Below are 26,900 nucleotides of genomic sequence, written 5' to 3'. Positions count from 1 at the left end.
GATTACATTCTCAAAACCCACAAACCACCACTTATTTGTCTCTTTAAAGCAATATCTCAAGCCTGGTGACAGATCTGACACCCAATTGCAAGGTTTCTGTGACCTCAGACCTCCACCAGTAAACGCGAGTGGCCGGGAGTGACAAAGGCACCACAAAGTTAGAATATATTGAGGAGTTCACAGAGGTCTCAGAAGTCTTCCAACAGTGTGGTCAGACCTCATGGAAGAACCTGGCAGGACCCTACCCACCTCCCCCACCACTCAGCTGTCCCCAAGGGCACAGTTACCTCCAGCTCCTTCCCCGCTGCCAGCCTCCAGTCCCCCGGTGCCGCCCGATCCAGCGCAGCCACCGGGACCGCACGGCAGCCACTCCATGCCGGGCTCCCGCCGCAGCAGCGCCAGCAGCGCCCAGAAGGGTGAAGGGGCAGCCGGCAGCTGGTCTGGTCTCTCCATCACCAACGAAACAGCAGCCTCGCAGCGAGAAGCACGAAACAGCAACTCCTCTCTGGTGCCGCGGTGCTGCCCTTTTACACCCTGGCCCTCCAATGCCATCTGGAACGCCCCCCGTGCGCGCCCTGCTGCGGCCCAATCCGAGCCTGTGCTGGGGGTCCCTGCGGGCCCCCCATCCTGCCTCCTCCGCCCTCTTCCCACGGGGAACCCTGCGGGGGACTTGGCTGGAATGCGACAATTCCAGTGCCAGGAACTGCTAATCGGCCCATTATCGCCTCCATTGTGCTGCAGCTGAGGCCAAGGAAGGAGCAGAGAATGTGTCCGCGGGTGGCTTAATCTGTTCCCGGCCCTATTGTTCTGCCCTGCCACAAACCCGTGCCATTTTGTTAGCAAAAGGAGAGTGCCAGCAGCAGGGGGACTTACAGAGGCAGTACAGGTCTCTAGGACGGCCAGGAGTAATAGTCAGACCTTGACGGGGTGGAAGCTCCTCGGGAAGGCGGCCGCCGCCGTCCCTGGACAGCTTTCTTCAAAAAGCTTAAGTTGTCGGCGGAGGAGCCTGGTAGCTTTGGTTTTTTCTTAGGATTTTTCTGGGATAGCTGCTCTGGAAGGCAGCTGTCTCGTTGAACCTTGCAAAAGCATCTCAGCCTGCACTTCAGCGGGGGAAGGCAGCTGAGTAATTCAGAACAGAGCCAGCTGCCCTCAGCGATTCTCTGCCAAACCTGGACACCACATCTCGCAGAGTCCAGGAGGTAACTGGGGGGGTAATACAAGTACATTTCTCTCCTTTTTAACGTTATCACTAAACCCACTCACAGCTCAGACTCTGGCAGAGAACGAATAAAGGCCTGGCGGTTTCACACCTTCCCGTTCTCAGGCCGCGCCCGGCTTCCCATCCCCCACCCAATCAGCCGGGGCAGCGCTCGGACCGCACCGGGGCTGTTCCGAGGAGGCCTCTCGATAAAAGGGCCCCCAGGGCTTAGCCTGGCAGTCTCCGTCCGCTGCTCGTCCCGCTGCCATGGCCTGCTCTGCCCCTGCGGCCTCGCCCTTCTGGGACATGCTGGCGCTGCTGGCCCGGGAGCCGGGCATGGAGTGGCTGGAGCCGAGACTGGCCGGGCGCGGGGTCACCTCCCCGCCTCGCAGCCGGGAAGCGCCGCGGAGCGGTAAGTGCGGGCCGGGGCCGGGGGCACCGCACCGGGCAGCGCCTCGGTTCTCCTAGGGTTCTTGTGTGAGGCTGCAGGGTTCGGAGGGATGTGTAGGGAGAGTTCTCTCTCCCAGGCTGGGAAATAATGCTACCTACTGGAGGGAGTGGGCTGTGGGACCTTTGTTGTTACTTCTGTGGCCATCCCTTAGTTTAAAAATTGCTTTCTATTTGTCTTCATTACTACTCGGCAACCTTGTAAATTCGCGGAGTGTTACCACATCCAGTGCCTGAAACGGGCTTGATATGTTGCTTGTTTCTTATTTGAAAAATATATCCGGTGCTCCTGTGCGAGAGCTGCCTATGAGACAAACTCACAGCGTTATCTGGAGGTGTGATGCGCTCAGGAGTGCTGGAGTCTTCATTGCCGTTTAAACAGTATGCTTATGCCTCTTGTCATCCTGTGCTGATGTGGATCTTCTCTTGCAGGAGGCGAGATCAGTTATCAGCAGAAGCATTCCTTGAGACCTTGGCCTCTGAAGACTTTGTCGTTGCTGGAGCACTCAGGGGACAGTAGGCTTTGGCAAGCCTACCTCGAAGGACTGAAGAAATTCCTTGTCTTCAGGGAAAGCACGGGAATGCCTGCAGCCTGGCCAATTCCAGTGGAACAAATTAGAGGGTTTTTGGCCGTGGAATCTAATTATTCCTCCTCGAAGACACTCATATACGTGGCAGCACTTTCTTATTTATCAAAATTGACTGGTAACGCTGATCCTCTGGAAGATCCTATGACCTGTTGCATGGTGACAGGGTTGAAACGTCGAGCGGGTATCCTGAGGGATAAATACTTGCCTGTAACAATTGAGATGTTGCGGTCTCTCTTAGGAGTCCTGGAGTCTGCATGCATAACTCACTATGAATGCTTATTGTTTCGTGCATTATTCACTGTGGCTTTTTTTGGGGCACTTCGAATAAGAGAGATTGTGGCCAAGCACCGTGATGTACTGCAGCCTGAGCTGCTGTACCTGAGCGATCTCCAGCTGACGGAGAGGAAGGCGCTGCTTTTCCTGCCTTATTCTCCCGTGGATCACGAGAGGCATGTCATCGCGCTGGCGCTGTCCGGAGAGCCGTGGGTGTGCCCGGTGCTGGCCCTGCGGAGCTACCTGGCGGCCCGAGCCCGGCAGGAGGGGCCGCTCTTCGTGCGCTCGGACTCGCGGCCCGTGACCGGGCGGGAGTTCCGGGCGGTGCTCAGGCGCGCCCTGTGCCTGCTGGGGCTGCCCCCGGAGCACTACGGCCCGCACTCCTTCTGGCTGGGCACGGCCCTCACCGCGGCGCGCTGCGGATACCCCCGGGAAGAGGTCACTCGCCTGGCAAGATGGCCCTGCGTGATCCCAGGGAGATTCCTGCCGAGGAGAACAACGGGAGAATAGAAGCTAAGGAATCATCTTCTTTATGTAGAGTCAAATTTAGCTGTATAGTTTGTAGCTTTTGACAGGAATTTAGTGTTAACACCTGAAATTAATTTTCTACCTCACAGTGGGGTGATCCTAAATTAACACAGAACTTGTTTGTTCTGTCTGTGTTTTAAGGTGGGGGAATGTTAAACCCTTGTGCATGAACTGCATTTTTATCTTGTATAGTATCCTTATTATCTTGAGATAATAAATATTGCCTTTTTAAAAACAGTTTCTGCCTACTAGTACTATTGCTGGTATTTACTCAGAAATCATAATCGTGGCTTTGAGAGCAAAGAATGACAAACTAACTTTTCTCAGTTTGTCATTCTTTGCTCTCAAAGGAAAACAGAGCTTTTAAGGTACTAGTTCTAAAGAGGAAGCTGTTAAATAGTATTGTATTTTGACATAGCTCTACACGTTTTGACACTAACATTTCACTAAGGTCAAAAGGAAAGTATAAGCTACATTATTAGCCAAATAACAGACACCAAAGGATGATCTTCTTAAAATGTTGATCATCATAAAATGTTCAAAATAATACCTTTTGCTGCTTAAATGGATGATAGTAGCTTTTCATCAAACTCTGCCTCTGAAAAGATTTAATTTAATCTTCTAGACTCAATTCCCTGTGAGCATAATTAGCTTAATCAGTATTTTAAATAACAAAAATAGCACATGGTTCACCTAACAGTTAATGATTTCCTTAGGATGTGCTATATGCTGGCCTTAATTTGACCTGCTTTTTTCCTGAATTTTAAGTTACTTTTTTAAATTGAGTTTTCAACCATAACCATTAAGTACAATGGCTTGAACTGGAAGTACAATTTCTTATTTTGGTGTTAATAGCATTCGTAGCACTTTGATAGCCTCTGGTGGAAAATATTTTTCATCATATGGCTGGATGGGGACAGGAGTTGGTGAGTCAGACAATCCTCTGAGAACGGTGGTGAGCAAGCCTTTTAGATCACCCTTATTCCTATCACTGCTTCCATCCTGTACTATGACTATAGCTCAACAGCGTGGTTTTGTATCTTGCTCTGCACTGCACTCTTCTCTAACGAAGAAATTATTATGGGGAACAGAAAGATGGTAGCTGGCTGAAATTGAATGCTGACTTCATCTCCATGTGGGTAATCAGCCGTGATTTCTGAGACTTTTTGGTTTTAGTTGAAATACACCCTGTCCATGCAGGGCAGCCCCTCAGTCTCTGCTGTGCACAGTGTTGGGCTCACTGTGGGAGTTACCTGCAGCACAACAACACTTCTGTGGTTGTGCTGATATCAGAGACAGCAGCTAAAAGCTGTCTTTTTCACTTCTTTCCTTTGTTCACCTGAACAAAGGTGCACAATAATTTCCATTTCTGTGCATGAAATCTTCAGTGTAAATAGAGCTAAGCAAAAGTAGCATCTCCCCAGGAATTATTCTGAGGTGCCCACCGGCTGCTGCGGCTCTTTAGGCCGAGCAGGTACTTAGAACACACCTGCCTAAGGAAGTGCTTTGTGCTCCGTGGAAGCTTTGGGTTTTTGCTGTCCCCTGTGTATGTGATGTGTCTGCTCACTGGCTGGGGCTCCATCTGGGCAGGCTGATTTCTGGTGTTGTCTTTTCACCTTGCTCTGAAAGGTCTGTGTATTGGCCTTGTGTTGCACGGCTTCAGTCGTGGTGGGAGGGGGAACTGCAGGGGTGGCTCTGTAGAAAGAGGTAAAAGGGGCTGCCCCATTCATACTTTTGTTACTCCCAGTACCCAAATATTTTTTAACAGCCTGACAATTTAACTAACTGCTAGGACTCTTCCTTTTAATTGATTTCAGCAATAAATTGTGTTTCCCAAATGGGGATACAGGAAAGTTTTTTGCAAGCATTTTAGGGGTACGAATAGCTGTCCTAGCAGACAGCAATGGTTATATTAATGCTTGCACATTTAATATAGGTGCTGTTATGAAAGCTTTTAGGTAACTCTGTCTTCTGGGGAACCTGGTATTTGGCAAACAAATGTCATGATGATTGCTCAGGAATATAGGGAAAGTGGATGTCTGCCTTATCTGTAATTTCTATGTCTCTGATACACGAAGCAGAAAAAAGGATTATCTTTGCTCTTATTTCTGCCTACGTTTTATACCTATAGCCAGAGTTTTGATCTTGTACTATTCCCTAGTGGAAGTAAAACCTCAGAAGCGGCACCTCCTGCCCCTCCTTCTCCACTGACCTGGGTGTCTGCAGAGTTGCTCCTTTTGCATATTCTCGCCCTTCTCTTGCCACACTTACATCTGCACGATAACTTTCTTTCTTCCTCCTCAGATATGTTATCACAGAGTCACTGCCACCATTTCTAACTGGCCCAGGCTTGGCCAGCAGCACGGCTGTCCTGCAGCCATCTGGCACTGGCTCTGCCTGACACAGGGGAAGCTCCTGGCAGCTTCTCACAGAAGCCACAGCTTTAACCCCCTGCTACTAAAACCTGGCCATGCAAACCCAACACACTAGTTCTTTTCATTTAGCAGTTCTACAGTATAGAAAAATAATAGGCAATAAGAAGGGTATTTACTTCAAGGTGTAAAGTAGGGAACTACTTCATTTTTCCCTACCATGTCAATTAATGGTTTCATGCATTTTTATCATGTTCAGGATGAAAAGCTAAGTGTACTGACTAGAAAAAGCTAAAAAAAACCCCTTTGTCATAGGTTGCAATGCAAGATGTAACCAAAAGTGTTCTATCACCATCAGTTAAAACCAGGCAGAGCAGTGTTCTTTATCTCTTCCATGACCCATAACTCCAGGGGGGATGTCCTCTGTGAATAGGCCAGCTATCAAAACCCAGTAGGGTAGTTTTCTTTATCTCTTCCATGACTCATCCTTTGTCTAGGGAAATATTAATAGGCCATTAAGTCTCACTGCATCTACACCACCACTAGACCTTCAGAAGAAAACTGCAGCCTTCTACAAGGCCACTGCTTCAACAAAACTGCATCTGTCACTCCAAAAACACTGCAGCCACCATTTCAATTTGACTGCTACCAATACCCTGACCAACAGGGTGCCAGGCTGTATTCTGACTCTGTCAGTGCTGTTTTGTATTACTACATTTTTATTTTAATTTTCCTAATAAAAACCTGTTATTTCTATTCTCATATCTTTGCCTGCAAGCCCCTTAATTTCAAAATTATAATATTTCAGAAAGAGGGGGTTTACATTTTCTATTTCAAGAGAAGCTCCTTCTTCCTTAACAGACACCTGTCTTTCAAACCAAGACACTCTTGCATTACTGATGGCTCTTCTGTGGGATTTCACTGTATTATGTGCAGATACTGGTGAATCATTCATGTGAAAGTTCAAACTCTTAAAATTTCTAGAATTTTTAATTGTTAATTTAAGTAGCTAGACTCTTCAAGAATGAAGGGGAAGTAATAGAATAATAGAATCACATAGAATTTTTTGTTGAGATCTTTAAGACCATCCAGTTGCAGCCACTCTGCCATAGGCAGGGACACCTTTACTAACTTCACCAATTTACTCAGAGCTCCATCCAGCCTCCAATGCCTCCAGGAATGGGGCATCCACAAGTTCTGTGGGGAAACTCTGGGAATACCTTATCCCTCACAAAGTGAAAAAAAAAAATAAATCCTGATATCTAATCTAAACCTACTGTTTTAATTGGATCCATTTCCCATTGTCCTACCACTACATGATCCTGTAAAAAATCCCTCTCAATCTTTCTTTTAGGCTCCATTCAATTACATCATCGCTAAACCTTCTCTTTTCCAGGCTGAACAATCCCAGGTCTCTCAGCCTTTCCTCATAGGAGAGGTGCTCCATCCCTCTAATCAGCTTGGTGGCCCTGCTCTAACAGGTCCATGTTCTTCCTGTGCTGTGCCCCCAGAGCTGCCTGCAGCCCTGCAGGTGGGGTCTCACCAGAGCAGAGCAGAGCAGAGGGGCAGAATCCCCTCCCTGCCCTGCTGCCCACGGGGCTCTGGATGCAGCCCAGGACACCTTTGGCTCTCTGGGCTGTGAGTGCCCATGGCTGGGTCATGTCCAGCCTCTCATCCAGCAGCATCACCAAATCCTCCCTGGCAGGGCTGCTCTGGGTCTCTGCATCCCCCAGACGGGGCTGATACCAGAGGCTGTCCTGACTGAGGTGCAGCACCCTGTGTTGGTCTTGTTAAACCACAAGGGCTCACTTCTCAAGCTTGTCCAGGCCCTTCTGGATGGCACCGGGTCCCTTGGGAGTGTCAACTGCACCACTCAGCCTGGTGTCATCTGCAAATTTGCTGAGGGTGCACTTAATCCTTTCATCTATGTCCTTAATGATGATATTAAGTAACACTGGCCCCAGTACAGATCCCTGAGGGGCACCACTGATGTCCATTGACCACTACCCTCTGGATGTGACCTTTCTACCAATTTCTCATCCATCTAGCAGTCCACCCATCAAATCCATCTCTTTCAAATTTAGACAGGAGGATGTTGTGGGGGACTCTGTCGAAGTCTTTGCAGAAATCCAGATAAATGATGTCTGTAGCCCTTCCCTTGTACCCCGAGGCAGCCACTCCATTGTAGAAGGCCCCTGGCTTGGTCAGGCAGGGCTTGCCCTTGGTGAAGCTGTGCTGGCTCCTCAAATCACCTCCCTGTTCTCCACCTGCCCTAGCACAGCTCCTAAGAGGATCTGTTCCATGATTTTCCCAAGCTCAGAGGTGAGGCTGACAGGTTGGCTGTTTCCCCTTTCTACCCTTTTTAAAGATGGATACAATGTTTCCCTTTTCCCAGTCATCCGGGACTTCACCTGACTTTTCAAATATCTCTTTTCAAATATCACAGAATATGGCTCAGCAACTCTATCAGCCAATTTTCCCCAGACTCTGCGGTGCATCTCATCACAGACTTATGTGAGTGCAGGTTCTTCAGGTGCTCATAAACCTGATCTTCTCTTACAAGTGCTCTGCTTCCCTCTCCCATCCTGCTGCCCACCTGCTCGAGAGGTGTGGGAAGAAAGGCTGGTATTAGAGACTGAAGCAAAAAATTTGTTGAGTACCTCAGCCTTTTCCTCATCCATTTTTACCAATTTTCTAATGTTGTTTTTCAGGGAGGTGACACCTTCTTTGAGGTTCCTTTCCTGGTTTACATATCTGTGCCTAGGGTTTTTTTTTTTCATTAAAAAGATCAAAAATTTTTCTTCTACACCTGGTTGGGATGTATTTGAGTCGCCTGCTCATTACTCCAGTACTAATCAAACACATGTAAATCTTATATCCTTATACAGCTAAAATTTTAAATTTTTTAATTGTTAAGAAAGGCTGTACTCATACTGTTGATTTTCATTTACAAAATTCCAAGCAATCATCCAAAAACCTTATATTGTTTTCTTCATTTCAACCCATAACAAATGTATTGAAATGAAGTTTCTTAACTGAGCCACTGTGCTTACAGATACTTCAGAAAAGGGATGCTGTCTTCAGCTGAAATGGTGGTGCTTTGTTCCCGAGATACAGATGACTCTCTTGTGCCAGAATGAGTGTAGCTGCAGAGTTTGAATAAATCAGCAGGTTTACTACAATATTTTGCTCAAGAGGAAATATTTTTGCTTAAACCACAGCATAATGTAGGTTGTTCATGCTAGGACATTTTAAAGAATGTCAGTGCCCATGTACCACAAGATGTTTCAGTAGCTAAACCCATGGTTTATCAGAAGTTTTTTTTCCCTCAGAGATGAGTAGTTGCTGCTTGCTTTATCCCACAGGGAGGTTTGTTTGGGCCTAAATGCATTGTGGTAATTTAGAGTTGTGTCCTCCCCTATGCAGTAGTGCCATATTTTGTGTTGCAAGGTGGATGTGAGTTCACCAGGAAAACATATGTTTTCAGGAAATGCTAAACCCTCTATGCAGGTACCCTTGTGGTCATGATGAGTTTTGGTAGTGTTTTAAAGGGCTGTTCCTATCAATCTCTAAATTTTGGAGAGAGTGAAACTTCAGTTTTGAATTAGTGTCTAAACTGTTGCCTTTCAGTCTCACCTCTTCAGACATCAGTTTAATGTCTGGGGTTTTTTGTGATACACATACAAGCTGGGACACCTAGAGCCGTCTTCAGCCTGGAATGGGAGCTGGGAGACTTCCTTCTGCTCCAAAAGCTGAGGTAGTGTGCTGCCTTCCATGGCTCCAGAGTGACCATCAGGAGGAAGATGTTCAGCACACTTCTGGCTGAAAAAATGCAACCTAGAATTTTTTCTCTAATTCAGCTTGCTTTGGAGCATCAGGCTGCCTATCAGAGCAAACTTGTGATTTGTGTCTAAGCCCAGAGGTAACCTTTCTGTAGAGCTCAGATTCTGCAATTGGCCATTCAAAGGCATGTTCCAAGCTGGAAATTATCCCAATGAGAAAGAGCTGTGTATAAAATAGCTTTCTGACACCTAAAATTATAAACTATTTTTGTCCTTAACCCTGCCAGAGACTGATGGACAAGATACTAATGAGCTTGTAAGCGTTGTGCTGGAAAACGGGTAACCTGCTGCATATTAGAACACATTAAGTAATACCAGATTTCTAGGTTCAGAAAGTTTCTCTTCAGGGGCTGGGAGGTGGTGGCAGAACTCCCTGTGTACGTGCATAAAAAAATTTATATTCAGAAAACCCTAGAACTGTAACATGCAAATGAGGATTTCCCATCTCTGGAAAATGTGGCTAATATTCTTCATTATCTCATGAGCTAGAATTGTGAACTCTCCTAATGTATTTCCTATCTTCTGTGTGTACAGCAGGGTGGAAGAAAATATGAATGAGTGTGTTGGTTTCGGGTGGTAGGGGATTTTTAGAGAGAAGGAAGGAGGAGGCAGTAGGTGGGTGAGAAAAAATGAGGTGGAGAGAAACAAGTTGCATCTAAATGAAGAGCTGTGTGCTCTCAGCTGTTGTTACCCGTGCTGTTAAGAGCAGTTAGTCTAAGGAGAGAAGTCTGACTCTGAACAGTTAGTGTGCTGCTTGACCCTATCACAAGATAATATTCAGTAGCAAATGCCGTGAAGAAAGGGAACGCAACAGCTTCTGTGGGGAAAAATTGGCAGGAAGGCAAGTAGCAGACTGTGAGACATTTCTTACAAACTGTGCTTAGAAACCAATCTGTTCTTCTTTATTGTTCTCTGATGGAGGGATGGATTATAAATGGTACAGACGGCCTTAGGCCTGTGATAGTATAGTATCTGCAGCTTTTCCAGTTGAAGGCTGAAAACTCTTAATGGTTTTTATGCAAAAAAGGGTAAGAATCCATTAAAAAATTCTGAAAATGTACATGTAAAAACCTTAGGCTCAAGAGCAAATTATTATTTTATGTAGGAGAAGAAGGATTGAAAGAACAAAATTCTAAATATGTTTTTACACTTCTTACCTACATTGCTTATAGTTTGGCTAAGGTAAATATCTAACTTTGGAAGTTTTAATATGAAAGAGATCTCTCTTATGTCATCTCTACTTCAGTCTGTCCTATTTATATTTTTGATGATGTCTATAAAATAGCATATGTGTATCTAGAAGCATAAAAAGTTAAACGTGTTATGTGAGTGGTGCACAAGCTCAGTGCCCCAATGAACGGTCCATAACACCGCGAGTTAACAGCTCTGTTAATAGCCCAGACTCATTCCCGCCGAGTCCGGTGTTGGAGCAGAGTTGGTGGGAGCGGGGTTGGCCGCTGCGCCGGGTGCCTCGGTCCCTCCGCAGGGGCAGGGGCAGAGGTGCCCCGCCTGGTGCCGGCTCCCGGGGTTGGCACGGCGGGAATTCCCTGCCCCGGAACCCCCGGGCCGGCTCGGCCCTGCCCAGAGGGATGTCCGGGAAGAGCCGGGATCCAGCCACCGAGCGGTTTGGTTCCTTCTGCTCATCTTTCTCTTTAAAAGAACGTCTTGGCTCACCGTGACTTACATAAAATGCGTGGCAAAGGATCCGCGAAGCTGATGGAAGCAGGCGGAGACGCGATGGGGTTTTTGGGTGATCGGTAGGCTGGGTGACAGGGCCATCTGCTGGCACAGGGACTGCGACAGCATCCCGGGAGCTCTGCTGGGAACGGCTCTCCTTCTGGGAGGGGTTACGGCTCCATTCCAACCTGCCAACACCCGCCACTCCTCTGAAATTACCCTTGTAAGCGGCTTCGTATCTTGTATTAACTTCTGATTTGGTAGCAGAGCTTTTTACTGTAAAGAAAGACAACTCTCTAACTATGAATTTAAGCTTCATTAAAAGTTAAAAGGGATGTTTAATCTGGGAATAGTATTGCCTTAGATCATGCCAAAACTTAAAAACTATGTTCTGAGGAAGTGTGGGTTTGGAGAAGAATCCCTCAGAACAAGGAGGGATTAATGTGAATGCTCGGCATTCATACAAAATATATACATTAGGGATATTTTGTTTAAAAATACAAATCAGACATAAAGAAGCCAAATGGTCTGTCATACTAACACTGTTAAATTTCTTGTGTCTTCAATATTGAAAAGGCTTTTGGAGGTGTTTGAGTTTACTTTTGCAAGCACTGTGCACTCAATGCAGCATCTCAAATGTAACAAACATGTCTGATATACATGTGTGCTCATGTTTACCTGTCTGTATGTTTAGTTTAAGTACATCAGCCCACACTGCTTGACGTGTGTGTATTGCTGGTGTAACAGGTCACACGGTTGTCTCAAGCCTGTGGCAGAGCAAGGCTGTCCTGGTTCCAGTAGTGTTTATAGCAACTCTTTTAAAGCAGTACTCCTCATCACCCTAGTGATTACAGTAAGAGATGTTGTGCAGTAGCTCCTTGCTGACAGAATGCCAATTTATTGTAGACTAAAATTATCCCCTGAGAATGCACTTCTCTGACTGTATTGAAAAATCTTTCGCCTTCTGTCCACGATATTTGTTGTATCTAGCATCACATACCTTCATCCCACAGAAAATGCAAGTTATTACATACTGCCTGGGGGCTGTTCTGACCTTTTTGACTTCTAAACAGTTTTCTACTTTTTTACTCCTTTGACAATTCTTCAAATTAAATGACAGAGATGGATTCCATTACAGGAGCTTTGACCAAAATTTTTTATTGCTTACCTAGTAAACCTGGCCATAAATGCAATTGATTTATAAATCCCACAAAAGCACAAACATTAGCCAGTGACTGCTTGTAGTGCTGCTGTGTAGAAATTATGTGTATGGAGGGATAACTTTTCTTCTGGCCAAAAGATTGTGCAAGAGCAAAACAACAATATTTTATGACCTCTGTGGATCAGGAGTATTCTGGACCAATTTTTTTTTTCTGGTAGCTCATTCTATATTTTCACTTTCTCTTTGAGTGACTGTTTTCTGTTTTCTGTTCTAAAAGGATGGCAGAATGGACTGCAGTATATCACGAAGGATGGATTGGACTGCAGAGAGGAGGAAGCAATCTCCTCTCATCTGAGAAACTTGGAAGAAAATGTCTGTGGTACTAGGAAGATAACCTGACAACATGAGTAATATAGACAGAGCTGTTGAAGTTCTGACCATCAGGGTGAGATGGAAGGCCAGGTAAGGTATTGTTTCATATTCACATTTTTCTCCTGAAACTCTTTTGGCTAAATGTAAGTGTGGTAACTAATTTTTTTTTTTTTTTTTTTTTTTTTTTTGTCAAGTTCAGCTGTGAAAAATTGTACTGTATAAGGGAAATGGCATTTTTCCTGCAAAGTCCAGTTTTACTCCTGATTCACTGTGCTGAGTACTGGTCTCCAAGTGTCTAGACCTGTTAAAGTTCTTGTTTGCACAGATATATTGGGCTATTGCAAATATTAAATGTGTTTTCTGCCCTTGGTGCAACTGCCTCTCTTCCACGTGGCAACACTTTGCTAATAAAAACCTTGTTTTATCAGCGTGGGAGTGGCCGTGGGTATTGGCTTTTTTTCTGTGTGACATTGGATGTGTGATGTACAGTGTTACTATTCCTATTAAAGTACTGAGTCAGATCACTTTCTTGTGAAGGTCCACAAGTTCCATAGAACTGTTCTGAGCGGGATATTGCAGAACATAAGTGCAGTAAAACAAAGCCCTCCAAAGAACTGTAAAAGGATTTGTCATAAATGGGACGAAATCTTGCATTTGTAGTACAATTGCAATGGAGTACAGTTTTTGCACTGATACCCAATCTGCCGGTTTTCTGTCTCAGCCCTGGCTGGGGAGCAGCGGCGCTCGGGTTACTCGGGGAGGGAGGGCTGGGCAGGGACAGAGCCCACGGTCGCTGCAGGGCTCCGACAGCTGCGAGGGACGAACGAGCTGCTTCTGGAACCGCACCCGTGCACCGGCACCTGGATGCTGCTGTACTACCTGATCTGCATCCTTGGGTAGTTTTGGACGGTGGTAAACACTTCTTTGCCCTTGGGTGAACAGTTTTATTTAAGGTCCAGAAATGAAGATGAGGTGCCTCTCCACCTTTTACGTCTCTCTGTGGATGCTGTGCACAGCAGTGATACTCAAAGGTGAGAATACTGCTTGTTAGTTAAATGTTGCACCAAAGTTTATCTCATTCACATAGGATCTTGTGACCTGATCTACCCTACATGGCTGAGCCCCAGAAGTGTTTGATCTGTTTAGTTTAACTCTGTGTTTGATGCATAGACAAAACGGTCATGTACGACCAGAATTGCAGCGATCTTCGGGAAGTTTTGATTTGTCGGGATATCTTTTTAGTCAGGAAGATTTGCTTTGAACTCCTAATTAGCCCGGGAAGTAGGTGTGAATCACCAGAGATGTACTCCAAAGCACTTGTCCCCTGCGAATCGCCACCTGGCATTTGCTGGAGCCTTGCAGGAGCGCTGAAGCGATAACGACCCGGACAATTGGCCATTTGCAGGAGCAGCGGGTGCTCCGGCCAGGCCGGATTGCACCCAGAACAGAGGCGAGGAAGGTGGGCACAAAGCGGGTGAGCGCCCATCACCGGAGATCAGCGCGACAAATTAACCCTTGTTTGGCAACAAGCTGGGCTTTGAACCAGATAAGGGAGAACACCGATAAAAAGCAGGTCCTGTGAGACGGGATAATACTTCTTATCATGTATGGTGATACCGGTCCTCTCCATTATCTGCTCTCATCCTTTCTTTCTTTCTTTATCTTTCTTCTGTATTTTCTGAAGCTTAATCTCTATGTTTTCATATTGTTTCATTTCTATAGCTCATAACCGATACGACTATGTACCTCTTTCCCATTGCTGGAATTGACGCAACTTTTAAATTTTTTTTGGTGACTTTAGTCAGGGCTTTGCTCGCCTTTGCCCGGGGGAGGGGAATTGAAGTTAGTCTTCAAAAGACTTCACCGGGTAAGGTCTGATGGGTTTAACATCTACAGCTGGGGAGTAGCCAGAAGGTACCCGGGAAATAAAGGAACATTAACAGGTATTACTGCCCCGGAGACACTTGGTCTGGGAAAAGGTTGATAAGAGAACCAAGGAATGAGATCCGAATTAGTATCGGAGGTGAAGGGATCAATAACCAATAAAAGATTGAACTCTAAGGACGGTGTAATTTAAAACGAGAGAACTTGAATTTCTTTGGGGTTTTTATGTGTAAATAAGTGAAAAGTCTGGTAAAGAACCATGTAGGATGGAATGATTTTCACTGCACAACACGAGCATGTGTGGATGAAGTAATTTCCATTGCAGGTCCTGCTCAGAATAACATCCTGCCCAGAACAAAGGATGTTATTCCGAGCAAGACATAATAATAATAATAATAATAATAATAATAATAATAATAATAATAATAATAATAATAATAATAATAATAATAATATTGTTGTCTAATTCTCCAACATGGAAAAGACTGAGTTGGCGAGTTTCTGTTTTCCCTGTAGTTTCAGTGGCAGCGTTGCATCAAATTGCTCTAAAATAAGCCTGCCATACATAAATATGTGCATTTATACACAACCAGTCGTTCAGTGTTGTTTCATTCTTGCCCATCCCAAGGGATCTATCACGAAGAACCTCAGTTACCCCACCTTCAGGGGTGGCTTTTAACAGAGTGGTTCTGTTGTCCTTGCCCTTTGCTTGCAGAAATTTGTGTATCTATGTAAAGAGGCTACCTAGAGAAACTGTGATGTGCAAAACAGTATGAAACAGCAAAAGTATTATTTCAAACCTCAAGTTTCAGTCAATTATCTTTAGTATCTAAGTTTGGATAACAAGCAGCATCTCCAAATACATGGTTTGGAAAAGATGTTGGTGCACAGATGTATTCACACAATTGCCAGCTTGTGAAGAAAAGCAGCTCAGACATTTTACAGGTGGTAGTTTAAAAAGAAAAAGACTAAATTCTGGAATTAGCAGGAATCTTACCAGTTCTTCATTTGGGGACATACCAAAAGCCATTAGCCTGTGAGTAAGTGTAATTTCAGACCTTGTTGACTGTAAGTCAGTAATATCTGCCTGGGAGAGTAATTTGTAAAATAAAAGTAATTATATTTACCTTCAAAAAATGTAAGAATTGCTGTATACACTATCTTTCAGTGGGTGTGAAAAGCTCAAGTTAGCTATTCACTTGCTCCAGTCAAACGCTGTTTTTATTTGAATAACTCAATCAGGTACTCTTCTGTATCTGAACTAATGATATTCTACCATATATGAATGATAAATATTGTTAGAGCAAATACTGCTTGAAGCAGTAGAAAGAAGGTGTATTCTGATGCTGCTCAGTGCTTAATCTAATGTACTGAACAAGTCCATGTTTTATAGCTGTAGAATCAGCCAAAGGGAAATATGCTCACATGCTGTTTAATGAACTGTTTGAAGACTACTCCAATGCTCTGAGACCAGTGGAGGACACAGATAAAGTATTGAATGTCACCCTTCAGATCACGTTGTCCCAAATTAAAGACATGGTGAGTGAAAGTAGAGTTCTGTTTTTCTAAAAATATGCAGAACTATACTAGCTGTAAGCCTTTTGTTTGGAGTAGGAAAAGCATCCTTCAGTTTGTTGTGACAACTTCAGGAATGCTTCCTCAGGGGCAGGGGACAGGGGGTGCCCTGAGGGCTTGGGGGTGTGTTCTGTTCTCCAGATTTTGTACATTCTTCTCTGGTTGCATCACTTAAGGCTTCCATTATAAGTCTGGAAACCTGGAGCTGCTGAATTTTTAAGACTTCTTTTGTAGTTAGGTGTTGGTATCACACCCTCCAGGCAACTTTTGCTGAGTTTTAAATACAGCAAATGCTTTTCCTAAGCTGCAATAATTTCTACATAAAATCCCTAAAATTAGCCATCAGTAATTTTTATAAATATGGGGTTTTTTTAGACACACTTTTAAGGCAAAAGAAAATGTGTCTGGAAGGAGAAGGAAAGATTATTTTTGTGACTTCTGAATTATAATTTCAATGCCTCGCCAAGCTCTCAAAGAATTTCTGAGCCTGGATCTGTTAGCTATTTGCTATTCTGAAACTTGCAAAAAGAAATTAGGAAGAACTAGGAGGATTAGATACTGTGATTAAAACTAGGGAGGGTGCTGAGAGGTGAAGGTTTGCACAAGTGAAAGTCCACACCAGTGATTTTCCTATACAGTGTATGGGCCTAGATGCCTGTCTGAGAATTATTTTGTGTCCTGTTAGTATTCTGGCCTGTTTTGAGCACTACATCAAAGGCACATTACAAATGCTGTCTGTGTCTAAGATGTGATTTTGTCACCTTCAGCTAGAAATATCTCTACATTTTTATGCAGGATGAAAGGAACCAAATTTTGTCAGCTTACTTGTGGATTCGACAGAGCTGGTATGATGCATACCTCAGATGGGACAAAGATAAATACGATGGGTTGGATTCCATCAGGATCCCAAGCAATTTGGTTTGGAGACCAGATATTGTCCTGTATAACAAGTGAGTGTGGCTGGAGAAAATCAACTTGCATATTTGAGGGAGGGAGGGGGTTAAAGGAGGAACTGGCCTACAGAGTCTGAACTTTCATCTCTACTTACCTTAGCAAGGGCTATGTTTGTTGTCTTAACATTTGTTGTTGATAATCTAAATATTTTGCAATAAAGCTATAGACAAGACCTGAAAATTATGCTACACAGCAAAGCTTTTCTGAATTTCTCTGCACTGGGAATTGAATACCCTGGCTGTCTGAGGTGCTTTCTGCTGAGGCTCCTGAGAACTCTGGAAGATTGCCCACAAAAAGATGATACATAAAGGCTGCACTCCCTGTCTGCTCTCCCAGGCCAATACTGACCTGCAGACTGTTTTCATCCTTTAATGGACTCTTATCCTACTGCCTTCTGTTTGAGGTCAAGTTTGAAGGAAGTATGGCCAACAAATGCAACATAACTCAGCAGCACTGATGTTTGGCATTCATGGGCATTGTAAATAATGGTTATTAGTAAGTTCCTACTAAAATGCAGTGTAAATATGATTTCAGGAACATGCTTTTAATGGTGTGAAAGGAGGGTCTTCCCCATTCCCCACCTTCTCTGGCCCTCACCCTTAAGTTTTTGTCTGTCAATCCTGATTGCCATTTTTCTGTCTTTTAGGGCTGATGACGACTTTTCAGAACCAGTAAATACTAATGTAGTGCTGAGATATGACGGAAAAATCACTTGGGATGCACCTGCTATCACAAAGAGCTCTTGTGTAGTGGATGTGTCATATTTTCCTTTTGACAGCCAGCAGTGCAACCTTACCTTTGGGTCCTGGACCTATAATGGTAATCAGGTAGACCTCATCAATTCTCTTGATAGTGGTGACCTCTCTGACTTCATAGAAGATGTGGAATGGGAGATTCATGGTATGCCAGCAGTTAAGAATGTCATCACTTATGGCTGCTGCTCTGAGCCTTATCCAGATGTGACCTTCACGCTGATTTTGAAAAGGAAGTCCTCTTTCTACATATTTAATCTGCTGCTTCCCTGCATTTTGATCTCTTTCCTGGCCCCGCTGGGATTCTATCTCCCTGCAGACTCTGGTGAGAAAGTGTCTCTGGGTGTTACAGTTCTTCTTGCTCTGACTGTGTTCCAGCTGATGGTTGCAGAGATCATGCCCCCATCTGAAAATGTACCTTTGATAGGTGAGCTTTACACACTTTGTCTTTAAGCATGACTTATTAATAGCAGGGCTGTATGTCAGTGAATCTTCATGTAATTTGTGATTTCTGGGAAGATAAATTTGCTGGATTTTTGAAGCATAGTGAAGTACTTAAAATATGTGTGGAATCTGTATAGGTATGCTGCAGTTTTTAGAAGTTATTTTGTATTTATTTTAAATTATACATTAGCCAGCTGTTTTATATTTATTAAATATAGTTAGAGATTTCAAATGATGCTATCACATCTTGAAGTAAAGCTGGTAATTGAAAACAATTTTAGAACTAACACATGAAGTATAATCAAAAGCTATAAGCACAAGGTCAGACTGTTTCAAGATATGTTTCTGTCAGATGCAGAAGGTTGGATGGCCTGACTGGCACACACACCGTTGACTTAATATCTGACAATTGGTGCATTGGATTATAGTTCCTGGGAATTCATTATGCTGAAATTTAATTTTTGTCTGGGAGTTCAGGAAAGTTCATGTGCAGTGAAAGGAACCTAGCTCAGCTTGTTGTCTCTATTCCCACACTCTCCCTTGCCATCCATCCCAATCCCTTTGGAACTGGGCTCGCTCACACCTGTCTGTGGCACACTCGTCTGTCCTGCTGCTGCTGTCAGCTCTGCTTGTCCTGCAGAGCTGCAGAGCAGGGCTGGGAGCTGCTTCTCTCTCAGCACAGGCTGGTTGGGTGCTCAGCTGTGCTGGGTTCAGCTGCCAAAGCAAGGGCAGAGGAGCAGAGCTTGTGTTCCCTCCAGCCCTGTGCTCTGACCTGGGGCTGGCAGCACACTGGCTGTGGGTGCCAGCAAGGTCTGCCTGTTCACTGGATCTGCTGGTGTGGGCTGCATCAATAGCTCAACCCAAGTGTGGTCATCTCTGTTGTTAAGACCTGAGGAAATGGGATTTCCAAGGTGCTGTGTGAAGCCATTGGCATGGGGATTTTGCAGATACTATGAAAAGAACAAGGCTCTTGAGAAACATTGAGTAATCAGAGGTCTTAGCTTGCAAATATTTACCATGCTAATACAGTAGTCACACACTCATCTGATAAAGACATGCCAATAATGAGTTTGAGATTTTATTTTAATGGCTTTTATCTTTGTTTTTAAATGGTGAATCCTGATCTAAGAGAATTAGGGTGATTAAAATTTTATTTCTCTTGCATCTATGCTTAGCACCTGTTATCATGTTGTTGCTTCTCAGTGAATTTTTTTTTATTAGAGTAATATCTTTAATATAATTTTATTTTGTGTTCTAGGGAAGTACTACATAGCAACGATGACCATGATCACAGCTTCCACTGCATTGACAATCATTATCATGAATCTCCATCATTGTGGCTCAGAAGCAAAACCTGTTCCACAGTGGGCCAAGGTGGTTATTTTGGACTACATGTCAAAAATCTTTTTTGTTTATGATGTGGGTGAAAATTGCACAAGTCCAAAAAGAGAGAAAGAAGAAGAATGTAGGTTAGAGGGGGATGATGGGAGTCAGAGGAGGCACCAAGAGGTAAGGAGTCCTCTTTCCACTAGGAACGATGACTGCAATCTCAAGGAGAAGCTCAATGGAAATTGGAATAAAAGCTATGGAGTTCATGGTGAAAATCTTAATTGCTGTTCTTGTTACAAAATGCTGATTAAAAATATTGAGTATATTGCTAATTGTGTTAGAGACCATAAAGCAAACCGGGCCAAAGGAATTGAGTGGAAAAAAGTTGCAAAAGTGATGGACAGGTTTTTCATGTGGATTTTCTTTATCATGGTGTTTTTTATGAGTGTGCTGATCATTGGGAAAGCTGCTTAACTGACAATGAATATGTTCCTTTTGTAAATCTGAATATTCCATGTTACTTTGTTTAGGAGGAGTTCAGTGATAGGGGTGCTTTTGAGATCTTTGTCTTGCATTCTGTAACAATAAACAAATTGCTCCTGTAGGCTGTGACAGTGAGTTGAGACACAGCACAACTGAGGACTTTGCTGGTGGCTGTCCTTGCCTTTCAGTGTGGGTGAGCTGGGGAGGCTGCAGGATCAGCAGCCACTGTTCACCTTGGTGGGAGGTGGCTGTGGCTTCAGCCTCTCCGGGCCAGAGTATTGCAGCAGTGGAGCAGACAGCCCACCAGGGAGTTCTGTATTCACAGGGCTGCACCTCTGCCCCTCGCAATTTGATCAGCCCTTTCTCTCTTCCAGGGGAAAAAGTGTATTTGTGATATGGTGACATTTTCTGGAGATCATCTCTTCACAGCATTGCCTTTTTCCCTTTTATTTTAACTTGACTTGAAAACTTATGGTTTTTGTTCCAGTTCACTGATCACTGTTCATTTCATAGGCTCTACATGCTGTGCCTTTAGTGTCTAATATGGTTGAACTTACTGAATATGATCTTCCTCTTTATCATTTTCTGCTGCAGAATATTACTGGGTTGTTACCATGGCTCAAGTAAACCAGATTCCCAAGATTTCTTCCTCACTGAGACAAAGAGCTTCTTTTCAATTCTTACTCTTGAGCCTAATAATAGGAAGAACTTCTCCTGTCCTTCCTACATGTCTCATTGCCCTGGGCATTTGTTCAAGATGTGCATTTAAATGTTACTTGAGACTGCTAAAATAGGAGGCTGTGACTTCTGTCTTCTCTCACTGTATTTACCTGCTAGTGTTCACCCTTTGTGTCCCTTGTTCACTCTTACAAGCTCTTTAATGCTTAAATTTTAAACAGTTTACAGGAATGCCAAGGTTGCTCTGTGCATTACTTAGCACAAAATTATGATTTACAGACTCTTTAAAGTAGTGCCATAGTCAACGCTCCTTGCTCAGCACCTTAGCTCTTACATATATGGGGAAATGTTAGTTGCTGACAGCACCAAAAACCCCTGTTCTGTGTGTTAATTTCTGTTAACCCTCTCAGACTGATAGAGCTCTGGAGAATGTCTCTTGCAGTAAAGTAAGAACCAGTACCACGGGCATGCCCATGGCAAATAAATTGCTTTTGCAAAGCACCCTGAACTTTGAAACCATGATATTCTAGATGCAGTGGGAGAGGTAGAATGGCATTGTAATGGATCCCAGTCAAAAGTTCATGTGATAAAGCTAGTTTTCATAATTGTTGCAGTTAATAGGAGCATACCTGCAAATCAGTAACTTAAGAGCAAGGAGCTAAACTGGTAAAGTGATGCAGTTGTTATGCCCAAATTTATTAGAAGAAAGGGAATTGTTCTTTTTATTTTGATGATGTAAATGATGCATTGAATTGCTAATGGCAGGTTTTCTTTTGTTCTGAATAATTAGCACTGTAAACTTATCTGGATTCTCATACATAATGCAAGCCTAAAGTCCAGGTTTTAATGTAAAGCTAAACTGGGTGACTAGCCAAGAAAAAACTCAGTATGTGGAAAAAGTCTCAAGTGTGTTCCCTGTGTATTATCAGTTCCCACTCAACCAGGGTAACTTTGAGTGGCTCCTTTAGAAGACAAGCTGTTCATTTTCGTTCACTGTGCAGAAAAATGATTGCATCCCTTTGCCACATAGTTCAGGGTCTGGCACTTACACTGCCTGCTTGAGGAAACTGGTTTGCTCTACCTTGTGGAAAAAATTATTGTCTGGAAGGCTGACGGAGTAAGGTATTTAAAGATAAGGGCAAAATATTCAGAACAGGAGCCTTCAGCATGGAAAACTGATGACCAAGGGTTTATTTAAGGCTTATGGGTGGCATAAAGAGCTACTGTTCACAGTCTCTTACAATATAGGAACAGGGTACATGAAATGTACACAGTGTGTGGCAGTGGGAGAGTCTGTACAACATGCGATGAGGCTGAAGAACTCTTTGCAACAGGATGGGTGAATGCCAAAAGATTATATGGATTTCAAGACTTGAGGGAAAAAATAAAAGAAAAATCTACTGGCATACTTCTAAATACAGTCACCAAGCATTTAAAGGAGGAGCAATATTTTAGGGACTCATGACTACATGTTCTTCAATGCTCTTCATCCCACTGATGGCATCCACTAAAGGCAGCTTCCAGATTTAGACAGCTCCTTAGTCTGATTCAGAATATCTTTCTTAGAAATTCAGATTTGTCTGTGTCACTCTGTTCAAAACAAACTGCTGCAGTTGTGGGCTTTCCATGTGTAAAGGAAAGTTTGCAATCTTAGGTGGATTGTGGGCCTCTGTCCTGCTGGTGCTTTTCAGTACTCTGCATGCTTGGATGATGATGTTGAAACCATGCTTTGCAATTGCCCAATACTTTTTATGTGAAGATGTGATGCTATAAGAAATACTTTCCTTGCAAGAACATGATTTGAAAAATAGTTCTGATGATTCAGCTTATTAACAATTAAATTTGCTTTTAAATTTTTATCCTTTTCTTTGGATCACCAGACATTCTCAAGTGTTTCTTTCACCCTTTGTTTACATAAGGTGATTTTTCTTGATCTTGTAAGAAAGACTTTTCCATTTTTAGCTCATAAGAGTCCTGGATTTGATAAAGATTGTGAGTAGAAGATGATGAGTGCCAGTAGAAGCTGGTCCCTGAATTTTTGTGATGCTAGGACCCTTGAGCCATGTCCCTGGACTTGATCATCATTCAGGGTAAAAAACATGATGTGACACTGCTTGCCATGATTCTGGTACAGGGCTGACCCACGGCCCATGCTGCTGCCGTGCAAGGGCTGCCTGGTTTAAAGCTAGCTCAGGGGCTTCTGACTAAACTGTGGGGACAGTAGCTTAGGCCTTAATGTTTGCAAAAAACTAGAATCATTTAGATTGGAGAAGACCTCTGAGATCATCATGTAATGTCCAGTTATTTCTTGAACAGCTCTAGAGATTGTGACTGCACCACTCCCTGGGCAGTTCATGCCAACCCTTTCCATGCAGAAATTCCATCAAGAAGAAACTAAATCAGCCTTGTGTGTGACTAGGCAGAACTGCACGTGGGAGCTGTAGTGCTGAGTGAGACAGGACTGTTTAATTTAATTTTATCTGTCTTGGTCTCTTCCTCTTTCCTTTGTGTGCCTTGTGCTCAGATCCAGTAATCTTTGAGGAAGAAGAATTCCAGAAATTAATAACTATCATTCTATAACAGAAAATTAGCTATTTATGCACTGAGTAACTCTGTTTACCATGAAGGCAGCAGGGTGACTTTATATTTACTGAGGAGAATGATGATGCTGTAAAAACACTGTTTTAGCTCTGTGTGCTGCAGAGGCCTTCAAGGGATGAGCTGACAGATTCTTTTGTTGCACCATCTCTTGGCAGAGAGATCAACTCTCCTTTCTTGTACTGAGTCACTGCAGTGTTGAAATGAGGAAAAATAGGAACTGTCTCTTGTGATGCCTTCACTGCTCTTTTCACAAGCAGAATTACAGAGCACAAGTGTAATGGGATGTTGGGGTGTTGAATTTTCAATGGTGCAGAAAGACACAAGATGGTCTTTCCTAACCTAGGAAATCTGTTTGTGTTCATGGAAATTGGAGCAAGAGGGTTCAGACTAAACCAAAAAGGATCATCCTGAACAATAAATGAGATTCTGAGAGAGAAGAGGTATTTCCTATGTTTCAGGAATTCAGATGTCACATTCTAAGCATCTACATCTTTTGTCCACTGGTTAGCAAAGCTTGGTTCTCTGACACTGCCAGAATTATGATACGTCTCACAGTCATTTCTCAAGAAATGCAGGAGTGTGCAATAATTCCTGATTGTGCACCAGTCCCAGTCTGAGAAGCTGACCACCTGAGTGTGATTCTTTTGGAGACAGGAAAAGGAGACCACGGGGTGAAAGGCAAGTCCTCTCATTCTGTTTACAGAAGTGTGAAGAATCCATCTTTTCTTACAAACTTCTGTTATTCATTGAAGAAAAGAATATATTGACTCTTGTTTTCTTTCTTAACATGCTTTAATCAGTGGCAATATATAGGACCAAAGGCGACCTCTGTAGTTTGTGTGCTTTGTACCTGCAGGCAGAGTGAGTGACCTAGAGCTCAATTAAAGGCTGAACATCTATTTTCCCACTGTTCTCTGAAGTCTACTAAAAAGGAGAAATCTTTCTTCTTCGTTAGAGGCAAGTCCAACTCTGTGAAGAGACACAGAAGGTAGTGAAGGTGTTTGTATCTAGTTTGTGCTGTGCCAATTGGGGCTTCATTGTGTCCAGACACTTTTTAAGAACTCCCTTTTACCTTTGCAGTAAGGAGTAACAGAGATAGCGAGTACCTAGCTCACTTTTGTTCTTACATCTGTCTTTCTAAACACTTCTGTGCATTTGATTCCCAGTCTGCAGGCCACAGAGCACTGAAGATCTGCAAGACCACCAGGAGGACACTGCAGCACCAAGGTGAGGGTCTCAGGTGGTGCCTTCTGGTTCCCTGGGCTGAGGGATGGATGCTGGTGGTGAGCTAAGTCGTGCCTGAGTCACATCAGCTGCTCTGTCTGGCCATGATAGTACTGGATCTCCTGTCAGGGGCACTTCTAGCCATTGCTGTTGAGAGGACAACCCAGAGGCACCTTTCAGAGGCGAATTTCATCAGGATTGAACACAAATCTAACTGTAGAGGGTGGGCTGTAAGCTTCTGAGGAGCATAGCAGGGTGGAAAATAGGGTCTGTGAAAAAGCTGGTGTCTGGAACTGCTGTGGTCTCTTCTTTGGTATCCCTGCTTCAGAGTAGAAGTCCATCTACTGAACATCCAGGAAATGCAAACTGAGATTAAAAAAGGGCATCTGCAATTTCAAGTTGGGTTTCTATTCTGCTTTCTGAAGACATTTATTTAAAAAGTGATCCACTACTACTTTTTAAGTAACCCATCTAGGATCATGGGTTTTTCTGGGGAGCAGGTATTGTTGTTTTTACCTCTGCCATTATCATGTTCTGTGTCTTGGCATTCACACAGCTACTCACAACAAATCTTTATCTCTATTTTAAAAGAACCTGAAACAGATTTTCATAGGTCATTATTTTTATTTGTATCACCCTTCACTGAACAAGATTTTATAAATGGTGTTGAGAGTGCTGGAGAGACTGCACATCACAGTCTTTCCTACATTTCACTTTTATTGGAAGGAAACACTAGTTTTCTTCAAAAAGAAGTGAAATGATTAATTTCACTTGATTAATTTAAATGTGATGCCAGAGATGTCAAAAGAAGAGTGGAGCAAAAGATCATATGCTTTTAAAAAATTACTTAAATTTAACCCAGATTATTGTAGGCAGAGTGTTTCACTGAATAGAATTATTAAACTGGATTCACTGGGTATTTGCTTTCTATGTGTCTGTCATCACCAACAGACAACTTGATTAATAGCAGTCTTAAATGCTGTATAATCACATCATACTCTGGTTTTGTTTGCTTTTGAATTCTCCATTAGCATGCTTAACAACAAGTTATCAGGAAATTTTTTGAGGCAATATAATATGAACAAATAAAGAATGATAGCATCATTAATGCACACATCTGCATTCTTCTGTTGTTAGTGTGCCATAGATAAGTCATAGATCTGGTTGTTTTATTCATTCTGTGTTTTCAGTTCTAGCTGAGCACTACCAAGCTGTTCAGGACATTGCAGTGACAAGAGTGCCTTTTGTTAATGTTACATTGGAGCAAAAGCATACCCTAACAAGAAAGGTAATAGATGGTAAAGTCATCTGGAGCAGTCTCCAGCAGTCAGAAAAGACCTTTACAGAGAAAGCATTTGGCTAGAATGTGGAGTCCATGTTCAATGGGGATGGAAGTGTTGGTTTGACTTCCAAAGAGCCACAATTGCTTAGGGGATGGTAGCAGACACAGCTGTGCTGCAAAATAATGCCACAGAATGTCAGCAAAATGAAGAAGAGGAAAGAGATGGGAAAAGCTAACTAAATATGGAGTGAAAAATGTAAATTACTGAGACTATTGATCAGCACCTGTGGGTTCACTAGAGCACATTCAGGCAGTGGGATAGCTCCTTTAGTTCTCCATGTGCCATTCACTGGGCAGCTGTGTACAGAGGTGGGCTGCTGGCAACCCTGGGGCTGCATCCCAGCAGGGGCTCTGCTGAGGGGTAAGGGGTGGCTGTCTCAGTCAAGGACAAGGTGCCAGCTTACCCCAAATCATGATGAGCTGTCCAAGCCTGGATGAGCTGTCCAAGCCTTCACTAGCTTGATGGATTGGTGGGACCCTGAGGACCCACTGTCATCACCTCCTGGTAAAGCACATCTACTTCATCTCTCTGCTCAGTTCCCAAAAGTGTCTGGTGGCCTTCAGCAGGAAAATTGTAATTTCTATAGTCTGGAAGGTTGGCTTTCTCTGGGCTACTTGGTGGCACTAAGTTCCTTCTGGCACCATGATTATTCAAATAATTTTCTGTCCAGCTCACCCATGTTCTCACAAGAAGTTGGTAGCTTCCTCCACAGGAGGCCTGACATGGCTCTTAGCTGTTATGGGTGTATTTTCTTGTCCTGCAGGTTGTGCCTACTTTTGATTAGCATTTTAATATTCTAGGTGAATGCCAGCAAGACATTTGTGGTGAATTAAACTTCTGTTACTTTTATCTACTGTTTTTAACATAGCTGAAAACAGAATGGTGGTCACAAGGTAATCTCTTTCCTCATAGTCAAAGGATGAGAATTCATGAAAAACTTTATGAAAAAGGCTTACCATTAACATCCCAAACCCAAGGGTGAACTGGCTTCTTACTCCCTCACTCTGAAACAGTAGTGGAGTGCAAATGCTGCTCAGGTATGGGGAAAACTTCGTCACCTTTAGGTACAGTGTCTCAGCTCTGCTCTGGAATGCCATGCCCACTACCCTGCAGAGGCTGTTTGACCTGCAGCAAAGAGCATTCTCAACACCTTGGTTCAAAGTGGACTGGGC

The 26,900-nt window shown here is 43.5% G+C and overlaps 1 protein-coding gene across 1 annotated transcript; it reads left to right on the top strand.

Moving 5' to 3' along the window:
- The first annotated feature begins 13,422 nt into the window (after positions 1-13,422).
- Positions 13,423-19,873, top strand: CHRNA9 (cholinergic receptor nicotinic alpha 9 subunit). Its single transcript, XM_058024883.1, has 5 exons — positions 13,423-13,492; positions 15,739-15,884; positions 16,716-16,870; positions 17,521-18,053; positions 19,329-19,873. The coding sequence occupies exons 1-5, from the start codon at positions 13,423-13,425 to the stop codon at positions 19,871-19,873; spliced, it is 1,449 nt and encodes a 482-aa protein (XP_057880866.1).
- The last annotated feature ends 7,027 nt before the right edge of the window (positions 19,874-26,900 follow it).

Source organism: Melospiza georgiana, chromosome 5 (assembly GCF_028018845.1).
Source record: "Melospiza georgiana isolate bMelGeo1 chromosome 5, bMelGeo1.pri, whole genome shotgun sequence".
NCBI lineage: Eukaryota > Metazoa > Chordata > Aves > Passeriformes > Passerellidae > Melospiza > Melospiza georgiana.
The sequence above is the reverse complement of the archived record's forward strand: the minus strand, read 5'-3'. Positions and strand labels throughout refer to the sequence as shown.

Coding starts and splice junctions, on each gene's coding strand:
- CHRNA9 (XM_058024883.1), top strand. CDS start 13,423: ATGAAGATGAGGTGCCTCTCCACCTTTTACGTCTCTCTGTGGATGCTG. Junction 15,885..16,715: donor TGTCCCAAATTAAAGACATG/GTGAGTGAAAGT, acceptor ATTTTTATGCAG/GATGAAAGGAACCAAATTTT. Junction 18,054..19,328: donor TGAAAATGTACCTTTGATAG/GTGAGCTTTACA, acceptor TTTGTGTTCTAG/GGAAGTACTACATAGCAACG.